Source organism: Camellia sinensis, chromosome 2 (assembly GCF_055761805.1).
Source record: "Camellia sinensis isolate YWXY chromosome 2, ASM5576180v1, whole genome shotgun sequence".
NCBI lineage: Eukaryota > Viridiplantae > Streptophyta > Magnoliopsida > Ericales > Theaceae > Camellia > Camellia sinensis.
In genome coordinates, this window is record NC_138962.1 from 207,035,670 (window position 1) to 207,058,904 (window position 23,235).

The 23,235-nt window shown below is 35.5% G+C and overlaps 1 protein-coding gene across 2 annotated transcripts; it reads left to right on the plus strand.

The window, feature by feature from the left end:
* Positions 1-6,025: 6,025 nt before the first annotated feature.
* Positions 6,026-21,377, plus strand: LOC114314989 (calcium-dependent lipid-binding protein). Of its 2 annotated transcripts, XM_028261566.2 has the most exons (13): positions 6,194-6,260; positions 6,291-6,337; positions 6,422-6,560; positions 8,445-8,546; positions 11,453-11,503; positions 13,404-13,524; positions 15,282-15,403; positions 15,552-15,650; positions 17,995-18,075; positions 18,179-18,264; positions 18,530-18,755; positions 20,002-20,166; positions 20,774-21,377. In XM_028261566.2, exons 3-13 carry the CDS (start codon positions 6,456-6,458, stop codon positions 21,167-21,169), a joined length of 1,554 nt encoding a protein of 517 aa, XP_028117367.1. In that variant the 5' UTR covers positions 6,194-6,260; positions 6,291-6,337; positions 6,422-6,455; the 3' UTR covers positions 21,170-21,377. The 2 variants fall into 2 exon arrangements, with proteins under 2 accessions (XP_082772789.1, XP_028117367.1); XM_082916663.1 differs by having other exon boundaries at positions 6,026-6,337.
* Positions 21,378-23,235: the final 1,858 nt, after the last annotated feature.

The window sequence follows — 23,235 nt, forward strand, 5'->3', positions numbered from 1 at the left end:
AGGGAGAAAGAAATGGGGGTTGGAAGACATGCATCACACACACGCACGCTTATTACAACAATGTGCCCTCTCGAGGGAGGGACCGAATAAAGAGCTAACTAGCTAATTTAAGCTAATTAAACTAATTATTACATCACAACGAAACTAATTAACTAATCCTAGTTAACTAATTATTACAAAACAGTTTAAGCAGCTAAACGCATTAACTACTTAAATACAAGCCAAAGCATAAACTAACTAATCACATTAGCTAAGTAAAGCAGCTAAGGAAAGCAATAAAGCATTGTCCTCTGAGGGAGAAGAGTTCATGCATGCCCGGTTGCATCGTTTGGAAATCCAACGCGATGCCCCGATTTGCCTCTGTTTGCAACTGTTCTCAGAAACTTGCACCAAGCTCCAAATAGCTTCTAACACATCTTGGGGACCTGTGGGAGGGCTGCCGACCAGTTGTTGAGAAAAGAGACCACTTACCGACCACTTTCTATGCTAAAAAACCAGAAAAGTGGTCGGCCAGCTAGTAATACTGGTCGGCCGACTAGTTGTTGCTGCTGAATTCCAATTTGCTGCAACAGAGAGCAAGAAAGGGCATGACAATATATTTACAAGATATGTGTGCACAACCATCCCCCCTATCATTACATGAGCTCAAGGGAGTGTGATTCTCGACCCTCGGGCCACCAATCGCATATTTCAATGCATGATGGCCGAGAGGCGAAGTTGCACAATTCAATATGAAAATGAATGCACAGATAAACACATAAGGCCTAAAACTCTATCATGTATGATCAAGAGCATCGGCGACCGATAATTGAGGCACGTTTCATCACTTTAAGTATGAAACGTCCCTCGTTTCTCGTGTTTGAACTAACACCTATTCCAAACAACAATGCAACACATAACATGGCATACACAATGCGACTCGAGCATGCAAACATGCAATACAATGAAACAAGCATATGAACAACATGCAAGGGACAAGCATGCAAACACGCAATGCAACATGAACAACCTAACAAGCCTAATGGAATGCACAATGCACAATGCTAAGGCATGCATATTCAATGCAAGACAACATAAGCATGCAACAATATGAACAACAACTAACATGCACAATGCAAATGAACATAGCTGAAAAATCTAGTAATCCCCTAGATGTTGATTTGTGATTATGTATCAATTTTAAGCAGAATATAACAATCCCAAATAAACAATCAAGACAAAGAGACACAACGATTTTACGTGGAAAAAACCACAATTGGACACCTCCAACTGTGATAAAAAAATCACGGGCAACAGCCACAAAACAATCTACTAAGAAGATTTAAAGGAATTACACAGGCATACTCTCAATTACCTAGCGAATCCACGCCTAATTGAACCAACCTCTATGTGCCTCTTCCAACCTCGTCTTCACCTCGGAATTGTCTTTACGATGAGCCACTCCGGAATCCACCAAAGCTTCAGGCTCGAATTCTTCAAAATCCACCGAAGAACAACTCTCTCTCTTTTGTAGAACTTGTAGAACAAACCAAACCTTTGATGTATACTCTTTAAAATATGAGTTGAATACTCAATCAAAACATCAAAGAAAACTTACAAAGTATCCCCAGATATAAATCTTAGAACCCAAAAAGAAGATCTGGAGTAGTAATCCTAAAATCTGACCCAACACGCGAATTTATAGAATTTGTCCCGCGATCTCCGCTCGAGCGCCCAACAGCCCGCTCGAGCGGCTTCAGCAAAATATGCGCGTGATATAACAGAGGTCCGCTCGAGCGCTGGAGAACCCGCTCGAGCGCGAAATCACACCTTCCAGTATTTTTACAGACCTGACAAACTGCTGGAACCATGAATTCTCCGCTCGAGCGGGGGAATGTTTGCTCGAGCGGACAGGCAACTTGGAATGCATTTTTGCATTTTGCTTCGGGGGCGCTGCCCCGGACCCGCCAAGGGGCGCTGCCCCCTGGACCCCCGTGAGCTGACCGGGCAGCTCGATCCCCGTCATAATCAGCGAAGTGGCAATCTTGAAAACATTAGCATCACAAACTTCTCTGAAAGGCACAATTCGGGTTGGATTCGCATCTAAACACTCATAGCCTCACTGAAATAAAAGTGCGAAAAAAATACAACTGAAAGGAGTTTTGTCAAACGGGATTGCCAAAAATAAAACCTAACAATAGCATACACAAATGCAATGAACAATATGGCATACTCAATGCAATAACTATCATGGCATACTCGATGCAATATGATCATGGCATATACAATGCGAATCAAGAGCATGGCATGCACAATGCAAACAATAACATAACATGCACGATGTGATGTAACATGGCCTACACAATGTTCAATGGACTTAAACCAAAATGGACAGACCTCAGCCATGCCCAAATCAGTGGCCATTACACCAAAATAAAGGCACAAAACACAAAGCATGCATGCACAATGCATTGGCCAACCAAGTAGGCCTAAGAGCACAATCCTCAAGAAGGCTCAATGAGTGACAAATGCGGAAGTGTAACAACACTAAATGCACTAAACTTAAGTAAGATATGATGCCAAATCATTCAGTCAAACACAAGTATAGCATGCAAAGGTCCTAAAGCATGAAAGCTAATAAAGAGGACTACAAAGGAGGCATGCAATACATGGCACAAATGCATGAACCAATCATGGACAGAGCTAAAACAGGTCACAACAATGACCAAAACATGCTAAGATGGAGGCTCAAAGACCTAGGCAAGATGGCATACATGCTAGGCCATAAAACTAGGCAACAATGCACAACACTTAAAGGCATTCAAAACATGAAAGAAGTAGAAATATAAGCATGCTATAAGCTCTGAAATGTCATGAAAAATGATGCCAAATCAAGTACATGATACAAATGAAGCATGTGATAGTGCTCGAAACTTGAAACTAGCAAGAGCACTTGTACTACAACTATGCAAAACAGGAAGCATGTGATCAAGGCAACCCAAAACAATCCTAGAACATGTTAAAATGAGTCTAAAACATGCATGAAAGGAAGCCAAAATGTGCTAGCATGAAGGGCATAAGGCATGATGAATGCAAGGCAAATAAGGTGGATTACACTACACCTATTAAGACCAAGCATGGAATGACTTAACCAACAAAAATCAGAGTTATATAATGGAAAAATAACCCAAAAAACACATTGAAATGATGGCTCGCAAGCTAAGGCATGAAGGCATACGCAATTTTTCATGTTAAGGCATAAAGGGGCAAACCTTCCAACGCATTGAATGTGTGATAAATGCAAGTGCATGAGCATGAAACATGGACTGAAATCACATAATAAATGATGCCCAATCATTCAAATAGTCCAAGTAAAGCATGCTAGTGGACTTGACACACAAAGCTAACAAGCTAGAATGCACCATGGCTATACAAAGCAAGCCATGCATGGTCAAAACAACACAAATCAGAGCTAAAGTATGTTAAAACATAGACAAAAGCTTCTCAAGGTTAAGCTAAAAGCATGCTAGAATGACATGTCAAAGCATGAGGCATGTTAGGCTAATTCATGGAAATGCATTACAAGTGCATGGAGCATGCAAAGGCTGACCAAACCAAACCCTAACAGAGGTATGACATGGTAGAACATCACCAAAAACATGCTGAAATAGACTCAACACAAGCTAGAATGACATGCTACTTCATGAAGCATACAAGACTGGTGTGTGTGATTTACACTAAAAGTGTATAAACTATGCATGGAGTGACTAAACCAAGCAAAAATAGTGGTAAGCCTCAGCAAAATAACCACAAATACAAGCTAAGATATGGCCAACATAAGCTTAACAAACATGCTCACACATGAGGCTAATGAAGCAAGTATTAAAGACACAAGGAGAGGGGATGACCCTCTCCTTTTTGGGACCTTAAAACACCATCTCCACCACTAAAATCTTTCTGGATTTCAATGGTGAGAAGGCCAAACAAGGTGATCCCAAAGCTTAAAAAAAAGGCACAAGAACAAGGCCAAACAAGGCCTAAGAGGGGGTAAACAACCCCAAACACAAAAGTGACCTTAAACAAAGATCTTAAGCACCAAAATACAGAACTTTTTGCAGTAAGAAGTTAAGCTCAAAACAACATGCAAATAGGTTCAAAAGCTTAAGCAAAAATGGGGGTTTTAAGGGTTAAAAACTCACCCTTGAAGACCACCTTTAAAGCTGCAACTCCAGCAGGCTTTTCAAGCTCAAACCAACCCAATAACACCAAAACTAGCCCCTAAGCACCTCAGTAACAAAAGGATGGTGTTTGAGTGTGTGTTTGTGTGTTAAAGTAAGACAAAATGACACTTTAAGGCACAAAACAAGAGCAAACAAGGAAGAATAGATACAAAGGTATATCTGTCTCTCAAGCTTCAATTTTCTGAACCTAGAGAAGGGAGGAGGAGCCTCCCTCTTATAGAGAGCAAAAGCATAAGCTTCTTGAAAAAGCTAAGGCTCAAGGCCATCCCTCCATACACGTGTGTGGAGGATGGTTCTTGTGCTCTCCAGCTGTGCCAACTAGCTCAAAATATCTCAAAAAATGTGACAAAAAGTAGCCGACCACTTAAAGTGGTCTCCCAGAACAACAACTGGTCGGCCATGGTGTAAGAAGGTCTAGAGCATGAAAACAAGCAAATGGTGTGGTGGCCGACCACTTTTGATGGTCCAAAGATCAAGGAGACCAGTTGTCAGACCAGAAAACTGGCTAGCAGGAGGAAAAGTGGTCTCCAAGGGGAAATACTGGTCTCTCGCCCTTGTACCACCTTCTAAACAAGGAAAATAAGGTTTGTACCAAAAACAAACCAAAACGGATGCAAGACGAGAGATCGAGAGGCAAAGCACGCGGCCGAAAGCCTCGAAAACTAGTCTACGAGCATCAAAGTGGTCTCCCGGACCACAGTGTTCCTCTAGGTAGAGGCAACAAGGTGTGGTTCAAAAACCACGCCAAACGGAGAACGTTAAGCGGTCCCAAGACAAGGTGCGTAGCCGAAGGCTCCAAAAATCGGAAACTAATCTCCAAATGGAAAAAGTGGCCTACGACCACAAAAAGTGGTCTATGACCACAAAGAGATGGTCTACAAGACCTCTCCCTCCCTTCAAGAAGAGAAAACAAGATTCGGTCCACAAACTGAGCCAAAGCACAAATAGTTCAGAGGCCCGGAGGCAAGGCTCTCAGCCAAAACTCCGAAACCTCGAAACAAGTACAACATGCGCAATCACCGAGCGCTCAATCAATGACGTCTGAGTCTTAAGGTCAGTCAAAAATTGGGTGTCTACAGACGCTATTTATCTATAAGTATCGTAGCGGGACGAATCTGTCTTAAGGATAGAGTGTCACACACTCGACTCGATCTATTTTATACATTTTTCATTTCGGTAAAATAAATCCTGTAAGTAATTTATTTTTACTTGTTTGATTTGTTTTAAATTATTTATTTTATACAGAAGATTGTTCCAACAATAACATCATTTTTGTATTGCTATGAATGATGAGCTATTGATAAAAAATGACTTAATTATTATGTGAATTAGAAGTTAATGTAATTATTCAAAAATGTAAAATTAATTATATTTTTCCCCAAACTTATATCATTATGCCCAAGTTAAGGGATATAACTGCAAAACTCTTTTTGAGAAACGGTAAAAAAAGTGATTATTTAGAAAATAGCTTCTCCATTCCAAAATCAGACTGGCTTGTAGTGTTGGACTTTTATTGGCTCACTATAAAACTCATATTAATAATTCAAGTCGATTAATAGGTAGAATTCATCAAGTATTTTATTATTATAAAAATTTATATTAATTATTAAATATAAATAATTATTTGATTAAATTAAATTTATATTAATAATAAATATAAATTTAAAAATAAATTATTGATACAAATATAATTTGATCAAGTAATTGTTAATATCTGATCAAAATAATTTTTTTATAAAAATAAAATAACTAATTAATTTTATATATTAAACCATTTAAATTATAGAAACAAATCCAAAATAAGCGGAAGATGGACCCGACTGGATTGAAATATCCAACCGAAGACTGTCCCTACCAATTATTTAAAGCTGAAAATTCAATTTCCTTTTTGCAAAGCGTAGTTGATACTTCAACACGGACTGGCCTACAACGCCTTTAATGGCACTGGAATAATAAATTTTTCTGCTTTAATTGGCTTCTTCGATAATAATCTCGTGGTGGTGGAAATGCGAACAGCTCGAAGACGATCGAGACGTTTAGAGAGAGAAACACACACTACTACTGTATATAAGAGAGAAAAAGATAACGACGACTGTTGAGTTACAAACAAGTGTGAGGTTTGTATCTTCTTGTTTTTCACAATCACTCTCTCTTCGATGATTTCTTTGGTTTTGAATTTGGTTGTGATTTGATTTTCTCAGGAAAAAGAAAAAATCTGGTTCGAAATCCAGCAAAATGGGCTTGATTTCTGGAATTTTCATGGGGACGATCTTGGGGATCGCATTCATGGCTGGTTGGCATCACATGATGAGATACAGGAGCACCAAACGTATCGCAAAGGTTGGTGATTTTGCAATTTGGGTTGGGTTTGTATTTCAAATTTGGGGGACTTGGGTTGTACTTGGAGTCAGTCCTATGAGTAGTGAGAATTGTAGGTTACTCTGATTACTTTGTTTAGTTTGGGAAGTCTAAATTAGAACAGAAGACCTAGAAATTGTGATCAGTTTACTTTCTGCTTTAGTCCTGAGGGTTTGATTCCTTGAGTGTGAAATTTCTCTGTTATAAAGTAGGTTGAAATTGGAATTCTCATTACTGCCTCAATTTGTGCGGATCTAGAGGTCAGATCTATCAAAGCTCAAATTTAAAGATATGTGGACTCGGGAAAAAAAGCATCATATTTTAATATTTTTAAATATTATGTGAGATGAGATAGTGTTATATGTAACATACAGTGTGAAAAAGGCGTTTTACTCAATTTGTAGAAATTATACAACAATATATATACATATAACGATAGTAACAAGCATCTGATGAAAAGTATCGGATACTTTGTCCAAATGTCGGGTGTCTGATATGGATATTTGATTTATTTCGAAAAGTCCGTGTAACATAGTTTATAAGTTCTTTGTTTTAAGAAATGGGTATAGATTTGTTTCTACCCAAAATAAATATGTTCGCTTATTTTTAACTTCCCAGACTTTGCTTCAGTGGGAGTCTTGTGCACTGTATCACCATTTTTTCAGTAGTAGTAGCTGTGCTCCTGGTTATTGTTTTTGTTTAAATCAGTATTTGCTTGTATGCTTGAGTGACATTGTGTATTTACTCAATTGAAAATATCCAGAGCTAATGACTGATTCACATGCTACAACTGTTAGAGATTAGCAAAGCCAATTCCCTTGGAGATAAGAATAGGGTAAAGTTGTTGCTGCCAACCAGGGCGTCATACTTATGTGTTAATTAGAAGTGAAGGGGTTTACTATTTTGTTAATTTTGCAACACTTCTTAAGCATTTGTCATGGCAAGATCCTATCCCTCTGCTGCTTTTGTGGAGAGAAGAGTTCGTGGTGCTACAATTTTTTTGCAACTTAACATTTGCTCTTGTACACTGATTGTATTAATTTCTGTGTTTTTTCATCATAATCTCTTGCTATTCTCTTTTTTTGCCATCTCAACAAGCATAGTGTGCATTGATTATTTGATAGTTCTCTATCTCTTCCTATATATGTGTGCATCTATCAAAATTTTGATGTGGTATTTGCTTATCTTATAGCAATATAAAGGTGGAACAAGATTCTCTTGCAATCTAGTATGCTTAAAAAAAAACAAAGAATGTGATGTTAAACTTTGTACTTGTGCTTCCCACACTTTGCTTGATAAGAAACAAAGATTTATTAGACAAAGAAAAGAGTTCAAGAAGGTAGGTATTCTAAAAAGTGGAAAAAATATAGGAGTTAACTACCAAAGCAAATAACAAACAAATAAGAGAAATAGAAAATACAAGAGCTTCAAAAATATTGGGGACATTTCCTGAAAATATCTGCTCATGACTGGTAAAAAGTATTTGTCGAACTGTTTCGCAACTCTTCTTGCAGAAAGGTGAGCCTCTGTATCCATTGACTGGAAGGTCTTATGTGAGAAAACATGTTTTATGGGTGAATGAATTGTAGGGAATTGTTTTTCCTGTATTGAAAAACGAAAATATAAAAAATAAGAGAAGTTATACAGAGGTTTATTCTCCTACACTAAAAATTAGGAGTTTGTATTATAAAAAAATCTTACATTTAGGTCGATAATTAGTAATGGAATGTTCAGATATAAACTAGACTTTTTGAGGTGCTCTTGTTATTGAACCCTTGAATGGCGAATCATGCTCTTGTTCCAATGATATGCTCAATTCTTGAACACTGTTGTGTTTGTATTCTTCTCATTTCATTTCTCTTTCAGGCTGTTGATATTAAACTTCTCGGTTCCCTCAGCAGAGATGATTTGAAGAAAATCTGCGGTGACAATTTCCCTGAATGGATTTCTTTCCCTGTTTTTGAACAGGTTAGGGTGTTTTAAAGTTCTGAATGAGCAACCATTTTCCTTCCTTCTCCCTTCTGTATGCAATTTGTGGCTAGTTATTTTCCTTTGGCTACCATTAACTTTTAGACCTACCATAATTATGAGAGATTAGTGGCACCAGAGTTAATGGAACTTAATATTGGCCAGCTTTGATTAATATTTGCATTGCTTCTGCGATCCAGCTTATTTGTAAATTGTGGCACTTTTTTGAAAAATTTATAATTAGATGAATATTGAAAACTTCTGGAGATATGAAAGAAGTACCAGAGAAATAATAATGAAAATACTGGTGAGCATTAAAATAGACAAGAAGTCCATGAGCCCAAATTAATATATGTCCCATTATATTTTTTGGATTCTGGATACAGACAATTTTTGGTGTCTGATGTGTGAAAAAAATAACAAAAAGAAAAAAAGAGAGGGAAATTTTTTCTTTTTTTTTTTCACCAAAGAAGGGAGACTTGTTCCCCCTTCTTGGGAATAAATGGATTATTGATTTGGTCAATCATCCTCAAGGGTTCCCTGTATTTTATTCTAGATGCTGTTGCCATTTCGTCTTTGATGTTAGTTTTTACCCCTTCCAATTGCTTTCGTTACAGTGCTTTTCAGCTGCAATGAAATAATTTGCGATCATATGTTCCTGCAAGGAGATTGAACTTTGAATCCCTTTCAGCTGAATGACATCAGTGGCCTTTGGTTAAGTTTTCAAATCATGATTTGGATAAAAAAAAATTCAAAACTCATACCACAACCAAACTCTTTTTAGAACTTTATTTAAATATAAAAAAAATTCAAAAAAAAGATTTTTTTATTTTGTTCTTTAAAATTATTTTTTATATTTTATTTTTTTGAAAATTTATTTTTTTCTAAAAAAATATTTTCTTATTTTTATTTTTGAAGAAAAACATTTTTTATTTTTATATTTTTTTGAAAAAAATAATTTGTTATTTTTTTAAGTATTGACCAAATAATTTGTTATGATTTAGGTCTCGTTTGAGAACATGCTATTGTAGGCCTGGTTTGGCATGTCTTGAAAAAGAAAAAAAATCAAAAAGTTACTTAAAAAGTTAAAAAGTTATCACTATTCACAAAAAAAAAAAAATACAAAAAAAATAATACACAAAAAATACAATTCAACTTTTTGCTGAAGTGGCTGCTGTACTGGTCTAGAAATGATTGCCTCCTTTGCGGGCAACCATTTAGACCGTGCAGTTCGGCCTGCGGGGCCACCACGGGTCACATTTTGATAATCTGAACCGTGCAATATGTAGAACTCATTGAATACTATATGCCTGTAAAAAATCACATTGATCGGATATCGCTAACTATATGATCAAATCAATTTTGTATAAAAAAAAACGAATGGTGTTATAGTTAACTAGTGAACAAAAACTAATCCGATTAATGTGATTTCGATATCCGATCAATGTGATTTTTTTATAGGCATATAGTACTCGATGAGTTCTACATATGTTCAGATTATCAAAATGGGACTCGTGGTGGGCCCCACGGGCCGAACAGCACAGTCCAAATGGTTGCCCGTGAAAAAGGCAATCATGTCCTTATCTCCTACACTCTGCCTAGAAGAAGATGTTGTACAGTCTATTACACTTACTTCTCCTATATACTTATTTATACAATTTTTTATTACACATGTTTTCGTAAAAAGAATAAAAGTAACCCAAACATCCATCTTTTTTTCCTCAAACTTTTTAGTCCAAAAAGACAAAAGTGCACTTACTTAGGACACCCCAAACAATCCCTTTTTGACTTTTTGACTAAAATATGAGATAAAAAAATTAGTATGTTTGGGATAATTTTTTTACTTTTTATCAAAAGATGTGCAAAAAGTAGAGAAAAAAAAAGAATTTTTGAATTTTTGGTATAGGCCGTTGGCTTTTTAGTTTTTTTAGTGACTTTTTGATTTTTAGACTAAAAGATAGAGTTGGCATATGGGCGATCCAAAAAACTTTTAAATTTAAATATTTAAAAAAAAAATTACAATATTTAAAAAATAAAATAAATTATTTAAATAAAAATAAATTTTTTAAATATTAAAAATATTAAAAAAAAATATAGCACACAAATGTAGTAAATACAACATACATTAAAATAAATAAATAAATAAACATTTACAATAAAAATAATTATCTTAAAAAAATAATTATCTTAAAAAAATAAACTGAAAACAATTTTAAAATACAATTCAAAACTCTTTTCAGAACTCATAACCAAACAAGTTTTCTCTTTTCAAAATTCATTTCAAAAACTTATCTTTCAAAAAAAAACTCAAAACTCATTTCAAAAACTAAACAAAACGGATAGTTTTTGTATATGTGTGTGTTTACATGAATGGGTGCGTTCATGTGTTTTTGTGTAAGGAGATCGAACTTTGAATCTCCTGAAGATAAGCACATCTTAGCATTTCTTCATGGAAACTGTCGTGATTCTTCAGTAGAGAAAGATAGAAAACCAGAGAATGAAGCATTGTGATAGTCTGTCAGGCATAGAGTGACTCCTTTTATATGTATTTTGTAACAATGATATATGTGAAGTTAATACCCATCACTGATATCTTACTACAGCTAACTTTCTTGTTAGAAATATTCTCACTCGAAGAAGAAAACTATCTCAAGATTTAAAGTTGATTTTCAAGAAGAACATGTCAGATGAAACATGTTTAATGTTCTTATCATTCTTCTTTCAGTGTACTTTTTAGATGAGAATGCGACAGCGCATAGTTTCAATTAATCACATGTGAAGTGGCTTTGGAAATAGTCCCTCCATGAAATTATTTTAATTTTTTTTGGATATATAATAGTATGGATATAGTCATACTGACATGTTATTGTTCGTTTTGTCTTAATTTATTTGGCTTCCTGTTTCAGGTGAAATGGCTGAACAAACAATTGAGCAAACTCTGGCCATATGTTGCTGATGTAATTTTTTAAACTTGTTCTCTGTATCAACTACAAATATTAATGAATTATTAACTGCTTACTGTTATCCGTTACTTTTGAGGTATGTTTCTTAATTGTGTCTAATGAGACTTGTACTCAACGGAGTTGTTGTAATGAAGTTAGAGACTACAATAGTACTTTCTGTGTTTTTCTTATTAAAGCCTTCAGTTTTTCCTTTTTTAGGCAATCATTATTAAGACAAAAGCTGTTGTTCGTTCCTCTAGGGCTCTACCTTTCTAGCCAAATGTCCCAAAAAGTGCACTTCCATATTAATATTTTCAGAAGTCAAGAAGTAAGTGCACACCAATTTGTAATTTAGTAGGGTCAAACCTTCAACATTTTTTTAAAACTGGTGAACTTAATCAAATGCCATCATTAATGCATCTCTTATTATATGTTACTGCATTCATTCATATTACTAGTACATCAGGATATCACGCACATTTGGAGGCATAATGAAATGTCAGCCTGAGACTCGCGATAAAGTGAGAGTCTAGTTCTCTAATTGAAAACGTGATGAGGGAAAATGAATACATGGTTACATGATAGTGACTTTTCTGTTATAATGGTTCATTTCCAATTGTAAGAGGACCACTATATGTTCTACTATGGCTGAAGCCTACAAAGGTAACCAAATCAAATCAAACTAAGCCTTGTATTCCAATCAAGTGGGATCGGCTAGATTAATATTTTTTTTTTACCATTCCGCTTTGTCATGGACATATGCTCATTTAGGATCATATCTGTTGGATCTATTTTACATTCATGTGATATCTAAATTAATAAAGAATTTTCAATATATCTAGTTTCTTTCTTTATGTAGTCAGTGTTAGAATGTTTTTATGTCTTTGTAGGAGAAGAGTAGAGGTGAAGATGCATATTTTGATTATCATGTTATTTTATATATTGAAATCTACATGTTTATTTTCAAAGTAATATATATATATATTATATTTTTGTACATAGAAACATAATGTGTATTTGTGGTATGCACAGCTGTGTAGGCAATGCATGCCTTGGCGGTCGGTGGGCTAGGTGGTTGCCTAGACAGTTGTGTGGGCGCTCACCGGCCGGCTGATCAACTTTTTCCCCCTCTTTAAGCAACAATGGGCTTTCTATTAAATGACTACTTCTAAATAGACTTTTTCAACAATAGTTTTGGGCTTCCATATATAATAAATTGAACTCAATAATCAATCAAACATATTTTTAAAATTATAAAATGATTTAATATTATTGATAAATGAACAATAATGACATTTTTAATTGTTGTTTTCTCTTTAATTGTGGATTAAAAAAGTTATCAGAATAAGAAGTGGAACTGGGGAATGAAATGAGAAATAGAAGCGGGATATGTGGCCAAAACATATAGGGCAACGGAAAGCTTTGAAATGGTCAAGTGTAGTCATATCATTAGAGCTAAAACAGTCGGGATGTATGTTATGTATTTATTAAATGGTTTTATGATTATAGAATGATTATTTTTTAATTGTGTTAGTCGTCTGGGCGTTCACTTGTATGCCTAGGCGGTAGTTCCGGTTCGCTGCCCAAGTGCCTGCAGGCAATTTGGCAACTATGTAGTTTATGAATGTTTTTGCATCTTGATTTCCAGAGGTTGGCCTGATGGAAACCCTGTTTCTGTATTGAAATTTGACCTATGTCTGTCTGCAAATTATAGAAAATAGATTCTGCAATGATTAAAAATTAAAGAAAAAAAGATTCTGCAATGAGTAAAGCGATGCATGGAAACCTTCATCTACTTACCTAAAATCTAATTTATTTCATTGTAATTTATGCTTACTTTGTGTTGCTTAGGTTTCCAGCTGTCTAGCTTCTTTCTTAATTAAGTTCTAATTTTGTGGTATGTATTTATTTCTAGGCAGCAACGTTGGTAATAAAAGAATCGGTTGAACCTCTATTAGAAGACTATCGACCTGCTGGAATTACTAAATTGAAGTTCAACAAATTGTTTCTTGGAAATGTGGCACCCAAAATTGAAGGTATGATCAATTGGCAGTACTTACATTTTCACCTTTTTTTACTTGCTCCATGAGAGTCATTCTATCCTGCTTATATGGTTTATATATATATATATATATTCTTTCTTATTCTTAATGCTTCTATATAGCTTATTGTATTCTTTCTTATTCTTGATGCTTTTAAGTTTGAGAGTGGATATAGTTTAATTTGGTGGCAGCATTTGGCCTCGTTTATGAATGGGTTTTTTAAGTAACTTTTTGGCTTTTTGGCTAAAATATAATGTAAAAAAAATTAGTATGTTTGGGATGACTTTTTGATTTTTTACGAAAAGATGTGGAAAAAGTAGAGAGAAAATGAAATCTTTGACTTTTTGGTATAGGTTGTTGGCTTTTTGATTTTTTTGGTGACTTTTTGGCTTTTTGGCTAAAATCACCACTTGCCAAACAAGGCCTTGGTCATATAAAGCTTTCTAAGAGGAACCTTAGAAGTGGAGATCATAAATGGTCATGTTTTCAACTAAGACCCAAACTTTACATTGATATTGCTTGTCTTCTTGTGGACATCACTCTGACTGGTCGAGGCATAAATCTTCTGAGGGAGGAGGGAATGAGGCACCTTGATGACCTCTAAACTCTACCTTCCAATTTACAAGTCTTCCGAGTGTTTCAAACAAGGCAATGGGTCACTCCGGTATCCCATGACCAAGGAAGCAACCTAAGGGAAAACCGAGCGGATGATGTAGAGATCGGAGAAGACTGCTTCCTAGACATTGTTCCTAACCTAAGTTGGCATGGTAGCATCAAGGTGCCCTTAACCAAGTGTAGTAGAGATCGGAGAAGACCGCTTGGGCGAGCAAAGAGAAAACCGAGCGGATGCCACAAAAGGGCACACTCAGCCGAAGGGTGAGTGTGCCTAATATCTTGGAGTGACAAGTGTAGGAGACATGCTTTCGTGAAAGTGCTCCTTGGTCAAGCTGAGGGAACACCAAGATTGTCAATCATCAACAGAGAGGGTGACTTGCTTGAGTGGAGGATCCTCGGCCAAGTTGAGGGGTGTTGTAATCGGTTAGGAGAATGCCATATCCTCGAGTTCCGAGGCTCAGGTTAGGGCACCAGGTATAGCTCGACCGTGAAGAATGTTGAGATGCGCAATTGGCTGATGTGTCTCCTCACAATGCTGACACATGGTGGCCTGCTAATCTTAGATGTCAATGTGGTGTGACATGGCAATTGTACATGGTGGAGTAAGATATCTGTACCTACAAAGATGCATTTAGTCAAGCATAGGAATAGAGATTATGGTCTATAGTTTTCTTTGAATGAATCAGTTTGGGTTTGAGTTCTCCAAATGTGCTTACTTTATCTTAGTTTGAGAAAAGTTGCTTCACACTCATCCCCATTTTCATGTTTTCTAAGGTGACCTTCCTTCGGAGAATGTTTGCAGCTTGACTTGAATCTAGATTGTTAAAGTCCTTCGTTTTGGACATGTCCTTCAATAAACCAGATTATGGATTGCTTCTGGTTTTGTAGTTGGATTTGAAATGTGTTTGGTTCTTGGGTTGAGCTGCATATAGCCTTTATTTCCTTATTTTTTATGGAAAAACATTTGAACTAACTTTATAGATTATTTCAACTTCAAGTTTTGCAAGCATAGGCCAAGAACTGCCCAAAAGCGGCAATATTGTGTGTTGTGAGACCATGTTCTTGGGCATTTCATGAAAGCGTGAATCATTGCATTTTCTCTTTAGATTTTGTGCATGATTACTTAAATAATGCAGGTATCCGTGTTCAGAGCCTTAAGAAAGGTCAAATTACCATGGATATTGATTTCCGATGGGGTGGTGATCCAAGCATTATTTTAGGCGTTGAAGCTGCAATGGTTGCTTCAATTCCCATTCAGGTTGGTGTATTTACTACTGTCTAGTTTAGTTTTGATGCCTGTCCTACTGGATTTTAATGAGTGTTTGGTCATTTTTTGTTCTTTGTTTACTAATTCTAGTATACTGGAGGATATACATTGACTTTTGTCATTATGCTATTGGGTGTAGTTGAAGGATCTCCAAGTTTTCACAGTTATTCGAGTTATCTTCCAACTTTCTGAAGAGATTCCGTGCATATCTGCTGTTGTTGTTGCTCTACTTTCTGAGGTATGCCCTTAGGATATTTGGATGTGCTTAGAGTTCACATTAGCGGTTTTCTTCTGTCATTGGCAACATTAATTTTTAGTTTTTTTTTTTTTCTCTCTGAATTGCAATGTTGAAGGAGCGCTAATCTGGTTCAGGTGCTCATCCTTTTATTTCAGAAAGAAATGGTTGTTTATAGATTAAAATATTACAGTTTACTTGTGTGTGCATAGTAACTTCAAATATTGTAGGTTCTAGTTAGGGGCTAAATTGTATGGTTTTATGACATGTACTGTATATCTAAACTACATTTTCCTAAGAATTTTATAATTAAATTATTTTTAAGTGGGTTTTTATTTGTACTTTATTTTATTTGTTTTTTAAGGAAGGATGAAAATATATCTTATTGGGTTAGATGTTTGATATACATCATGGGCTTGAAATTTCACCAGAAAACACTTTCTTTTTTTTTATCCATCGTGTTACTGTTCTGGATACTGTACCTATTTTATTGCACTTCAGATAATGATGTGTAGCACTTAAGAAAGTTGTATTGTGATAAATTTGGTGTAATACAATAGAGTGAAGCAAATCTAGGTTTTTACTTTTTAATTAGGGCAAAGTTGAACTTTCAATTGGTTACCACACCTATATGATGGTTGGGGACAACTTGCATGTATATTGATGAAGGGATTCTGTAGTTCATAGTTATAATAGTGGACTCGACCAGTTCGATATTGTTTAGTGATTTTGATAAAAGGCAAAATGCTGGTTAGTGGTTGTCTTTTGGTTGATGGTATATTATTTTGATGACAAAAGCTTCAAATGCCTCCTAGAGAATGCTACCAGAAAATGCTTACTCAATAGTGATTTACGTTTTGGAACACACTTTTGGAAACATGGTATACTTTCGTTTTAAAACGGTGAAGTTAGCAATCCAAATGGATCCCATCATTTTTTCTATTTTTTCATTGATAGTCTTCTTTAATAGGGAGAAAGGCAAATATAATGAACTAAAATCTAGTTGCAGTGGAGTTTTGGATTGATAAAATGTGAAGTAATGGGTCATAATGTTCGTAGAATTATGTTATTGAATGATTAATTGGAAGATAACTACACTATAATATTTTGGATGTCAAATTAAGAAGTCTACCCCTATTGTACCACATTTTAATGCATGTAGTGTATTAGAACGATTTTGTAGGTAACATAGAATACTTCAAAATATGGGTTCACTTTATGAGAATAGGTCAAGCTTACTACCTAGGCATGATATGATTCCAACAATTTAAAAACCTACGAAAATCAAACCATAGCCTATGTTGCACGCATGCTCACACAAAAGCACATATATTTTGATTGCAAACCAGAATATTAATCCAACCGGAAACTTTATTAAATGCCAATTTGTACTTTACATCCAATGAAGGAGACCAGCCCAGGAGAACATTCTCAACTCAAGAACCAAGATTAGTTGCAGTGTGGATTTCCCAACAATCCAAGTAATTAACAACACGGGTCTAGTAAGGAGGATGATAAAAAATAAGAAGGGAGACAATAGAGAAAATAAAGAAGAGAGGAACTAGAGGTGGAGAATAATAGACAAAAGAATGGAAACAAGTAGGTGAAGAAGAAAAGAGACTGAGAAGTTCTTAATGGTACATGCTGTAACAGCTGGAATGAATTTGAGCGGTATGCCTGAATCAGGCTGGTTTATTACCCGAAACGGACTTATCTGTTCATTGTACCGGTTTGTTGTTATAATGGTAAAGTGTGGAACAGAATTAACAACTTTGTTTCTGCTCCTCGCTTTCTTTTTTCTCTTTCTCTTCATGTAGGAAAAAATTATAGAATATTTTTTTCCCCATCATTTGGTGGACAAAATTCTACTTTTAAGTCCAAGTTGCATAAACTAATGGATGTTGTTCACAACTAAGGCTTAGTATTTGAATTTAATGGAGACTTGCATGGAAGTGGTTCAGCTCTATAGTTTCATGCTTGAGATGAGTGTGAAATAAACTCTAAACCTGTGTATTTAGTTTGTGATATCAGTAGTGTTGTTGGCCGAGAACCTGGTTTGTTAAGTAGCCATTCATCTGGATTGAGTCTCTTCCTTGTTGATCTCTCTATCATATAATATAAAGTATATTTCGGTGTTGGATTGCATGCTGTTAATACCTGATAGTGTTAAGGATATATGAATATACATCCCACAGGAGAAGTGAGATTGTACTGTACTATTTGGTTACTGGTTAGTAAGATGGGTGCTCTATAAACCATTCACACTTCGATTTTTTGAAATTGAATAATTCTTGTGTTCTAGTAATTTTATTATGAACATAATTAAGGCTTTTCTTTGTTCATTCAGCCGAAGCCTAAAATAGATTATACATTGAAGGCCGTCGGTGGAAGCTTAACGGCCATTCCTGGACTTTCAGATATGATTGATGTAAGTGCTGATTATGATATCAAAATCTTTACTGCTGTTGGTTTTCAGAATGGTTGGTATTGTTATGTAGACTTAGTTGTGCTTTTTTTGCCAAATTGGATAGGATACTGTGGATTCAATTGTAACAGACATGCTCCAATGGCCTCACAGGATTGTTGTGCCTATAGGTGGTATAGCTGTAGATACAAGGTAATCACACACATATATTTTTTAATTAAGAAGGGTTCTTAGTTGTACTTGGCTAATGATGTGCACCATAAGAACAAGATTTATTTGCATTGTTTATGGTATATCATGATTGACACACTTTTTTCATCTTCAGGTTCAAGTATTTTTTCATTTTTAGATGTTTTGTTCATCACATGAATTGATAGTATAACACTTTTTTTTTTCTTTCTTTATTTTATTTTATATGGCAAGTTGGAGTTAACACTTCTTTGTGCCTTTTATGCAGTGAACTAGAGCTTAGACCACAGGGAAAGCTTACGGTGACAGTAGTGAAGGCAAATGATCTTAAGAACATGGAAATGATTGGAAAATCTGATCCTTATGTTGTTGTGTACATTCGACCATTGTTCAAGGTTAAAACAAAGGTCATTGACAATGACCTGAACCCCATTTGGAATCAAACATTTGAGCTGATTGCAGAAGACAAGGAGACACAGTCTCTTATTCTTGAGGTTTTGATCCACATACCTTTAGTTCTCTTTTGACTATGCTATTTTGTGAAATTACTGGGATGGTGCTTTACTTGTTGACCATTCTTGGCAAGTTAATGTGTACATACTGAGCCTCTATGCAATTATTCTCGTAATAATCTCTCATGAAAAAGCTTGAACCTAGGGGATGTGGGTGGAGGCCATTGCACCGGGGTAATTGCATAAAGGGTGGGAAATTATGAGAATAATTGACAAATATTGGGAATAATTAAATAAAGAGGAGAAAATGCACAACAGTGTAAAGGGCAGACTTACGGCATGTTTCCCTCTAGTTGTTCCAAGGTTACTGATCTGTTGACTCAGGTTAGGCCAGACCTGTCACATGACCAGATAAGTGGGCAGACTGGTTAAAAAAAATGGTTGATCACATTTGATAAATCTGATGCCAGTGATGATATAGTTCTAGAATTTAGATTAGTTTTCTTTCCACTAGTATATTAAAATAATTAGGTATCTTTTTGTCATGGTGCGATACATATGCAGGTCCGATGGGTTGGATTACCCTTCTCCATCACCATCGTGAACCCAATTGGGTTCTCCAATTCCACCCTCTAACCTGCCCCTGCGCTATTAAAAAACACTGGATCAGTGTTTGTGCTATCCCTATCCCTACCCCTACCTAGCTTATGTCCGAAGTTTTTAGTTCTTTATTTTTCACTTATCAATCATTATTCGTAATATACTACATCATCTCTCACTTTATTAGTAACGCCATTCGTAAGATTGCAAAATTAACCCGTCTCTGACCATGCCCCCGCTACCTCCTTGATTTGCAAAATCGTATCAGAGAGGGGCAGGACAATACAAACCTGTCCCTGCCCCCCTTGCCATCCCCAGCTGTTTCTGTTCCACTTCTTCGGTCTGCTCAGGCTTTCTCCTAAGGCAAGGTTGTGTTTAGATTATGGATTTGGGAAGGAAAGAGAAAAGCCGAGGGAAATGGAGAAAAAATTTAGCTTATATTTCATTCGCATTTCCCTCACCTTTTCCTTTTCCTTTTCCTTTCCAAATCACTACCCAAATCTATAATTAAACACAACCTAAAGGTCCTTCGAATGTCTAATTGGTCCTTTCGGGTACCACAGAGAGCCATTTGGTATGGATACTGTCAAACATTTGTATTATTTTATTTTATTTTATGCTGGTTGAAATGGAGAGTTTCTATTTGCTTTGACTGTGTGCACACAAACTTCACAATCCTTTCATACAGGTTTTCGATGAAGATGTTGGGCAAGACAAACGATTGGGCATAGCAAAATTAAAGCTGATTGAGCTGGAAGCTGAAACTCCAAAAGAGGTTGAAGTGAGACTCCTTCCATCACTTGATATGCTTAAAATAAAAGATAAGAAGGATAGAGGAACTCTTACTGTTAAGGTACACATTTCAATTTATATTCTTAGATCTCGTCTTCATTCTTGAATATTCTTCCATTTGTAATCAACCTATGTTACATGGACTCGGATACAGAGGTGTGAGTGCATGTTTGTAGGTCGGACTCATCGAACTTCAAATTTATACATATTCGGACTGGCAAAAAGTGTCGTATGTTTAATACTTTTAAATTACTACATGAGATAAAATAGTGTTACAAGTAACATGCAATGTCAAAAATACTCTCATTTTTGTAACAATTATACAGCAATATATATAATGATAGTGTTAAATACAAATATGTAAGACATGTCCGATGGAAAATATCAGACACATATTCCATACCTTGTCCAAGTGTCAGACACGGAAATTTAATTTTATTTTAGGAGTCCATGTAACATAGTAATCAACTGCCATGGTTTGCTGCATCTCTGTGGCTTTACAACCACATGTCTTAATGGTGATTTTGCTAGATGGTGAAATTTGTATTTAGTGTTTCCTAGCATTAATTCTCTCTTTGAATAATATTTATTTAGCGTCTGGTTTGGTGTTTGTTAGGAAAAGAATGCTATTGTTTGTTTATTTATAAGGAAAATAGTGAAATTTTCAGGTGTTGTATCATCAATTTAATACCGAAGAGCAATTGGCCGCCCTTGAAGCTGAAAAGATGATCCTAGAAGAGAGAAAGAAACTGAAAGCCGCAGGAGTTATAGGTAGCACTATGGATGCTCTTGGTTCTGGGGTAGGGTTCGTAGGAACCGGTCTCGGTGCCGGAGTCGGGCTCGTAGGAACCGGCCTCGGTGCCGGAGTAGGGCTCGTAGGAACCGGTCTTGGTGCCGGAGTTGGGATTGTTGGGAGTGGTTTCGGAGCCGTTGGTGGCGGCCTGTCCAAAGCAGGAAAGTTCATGGGAAGGACCCTAACAGGGCAATCCAGTACTGCGAAGAAGAGTGACTCCACAACTCCCGTGAGTTCTGCTCAAGAAAATGGCAGCGAAAAGCAGCTTTAGTGTTTTCACAAAATTATTGATGATATGATATGAGTGAATTAGATCCTGTTGTTTTAGGTTCTGTGAGTAGAATGCTTATACACTTATATAGCCTTTGTTTTCCAAAAAAAAAAAAAAGTATTCATATTGATTGGAAAATGATGTGATGAATGTTAGTTATGTGAATTACTTGACTTGTATAATCCTAGATCAAAATAAGTTTGTGTTCTGCTTTTCCTTCCCCCTCTGACCTTGTATGGTGTGACTAGTCCTTTAATAGTTGTTTGTCCTGTTGTGTTTCTGAATGGTAATTCATTTTTCAAAAAGGGCAAATACTTTGCACTTCTGGACTTTGTACTAAAATTTACTTTGGTCCTTACACATGAAATTATGGCAATTAACTCCTTGTACTTTTGATCAAATTTAGTTGGATCCCTGCATATGAAATTGTGATATGTAACCCCTTATACTTTTGGTTAAATCTTACTTTGGTCTTATATTTTTGATCAAATTTCACTTTGGTCTCTATACAAGTGTGAATGTTTCATTTTTATTACTCAATTGTTTAAATATTTATCGGAATCTTGTAGAAAGGAAAATCATCTACATTTTTCATCAATAAACACTTTATCTCAAAATTTATATCAAAATATAACCGTATTAGGTTAAAACAAAAAGCAAATTGTGAATAATTAAGAAGACGAACTAGGGTTTTGCATAAATGGGTGCATAAATGGGAATCACAAAACTCTGTTATTATGATAACACAGTCTTCTGTATATTCATTTTTCTTTCTCTTTGATTTTTTTGTTGCATTTTTTTTTTAATTTCAAAAGTTCTACTTTCTTGCATTTTCGTCTCAATTTTTAGCATATGAACACACACATACATACATATGTTGTATTATATAACTCTCAGGTACTTATCAAATAGGATAATGTATTGGTGGGAAACATTGATGATTTTCTTCTTTTATCCTCATTTTGCAGTCACATTTTTGTGATATGAATAGATTTTGTTAAAGATTTAAAAATGAAGTAATAGAAAAAGGACATTGACATTTGTATAAGGACCAAAGTGAGATTTGAGTAAAAGTACAGGGGTTCACTGTCACAATTTCATATGTAGAGATCAAAGTAGGATTAGACCAGAAATGTAGGAGGTTAACTATCATGCTTTTTCATGTATAGATGCTAAAGCAAGATTTGGTACAAAATGTACAAGCACAAAGTATAATTTACCCTTTCAAAAATGTTAAAAGAGATTCCTAATGAACTTTGCACTTAAATTTATCTATAAATGTGGAGCTCACGTTTCATTGTGAACTTTACATTATTACGAGGGGTATGAGGGATGCGGTTCGGGCAATTTGAGACTAAAATTATAAATAGAATGGTGAATTAGTGGATTGGCGGATTGAGAAATTGCAATTTAAGCGGTTTTTGATGGTTTGGCGGATTGAAAAATATTCTAACAAATTATCAAGTGTTTGCATAATATATAACACTAATTTGTATAATATTTTTCATATATATAACACAAACTAATTTTACATAATATTTTTCATATATATAATTACTAATTTATAATAAATTTCACATATTAAATCTCTCACACTCATTTTTACTTTGATATTTCATTATAGGTTATAAAATATATATATATATATATTAATTATAGCAAAGCGGGACAATTTTGAAGGCAGATTATAAAATTGGATTGGGTTTAAACTGTAGTTAGCGGATAGAGTGGTGTGAATTGATGCAAATTGGTGAGGTTTTAGTGGATTGGATGGTATTTTGCACGGTCCTAATTGTGACAATAGGTTTTCTATAATGCATTACATAGCGACACTGTTTTTCTTTTTTCTTTTTTTGCCCTTACTTTTACAGATGTAGATTTTTAGATTTAGGCTGAGACCTATAGCAAATCGCGAGGCCTATAGGGATGGCCGAATAACATATTCCAACTAGTGTTGTCCACCAGCCACCACGGTCGATGCCCCTCTCTTTATCTTCTGTCTTCTTCTAAGAAAGAATAGAGGGAGGGAGTGTGGTGATGGTGGTAGTGGTGTGAGTGAAGGAAGG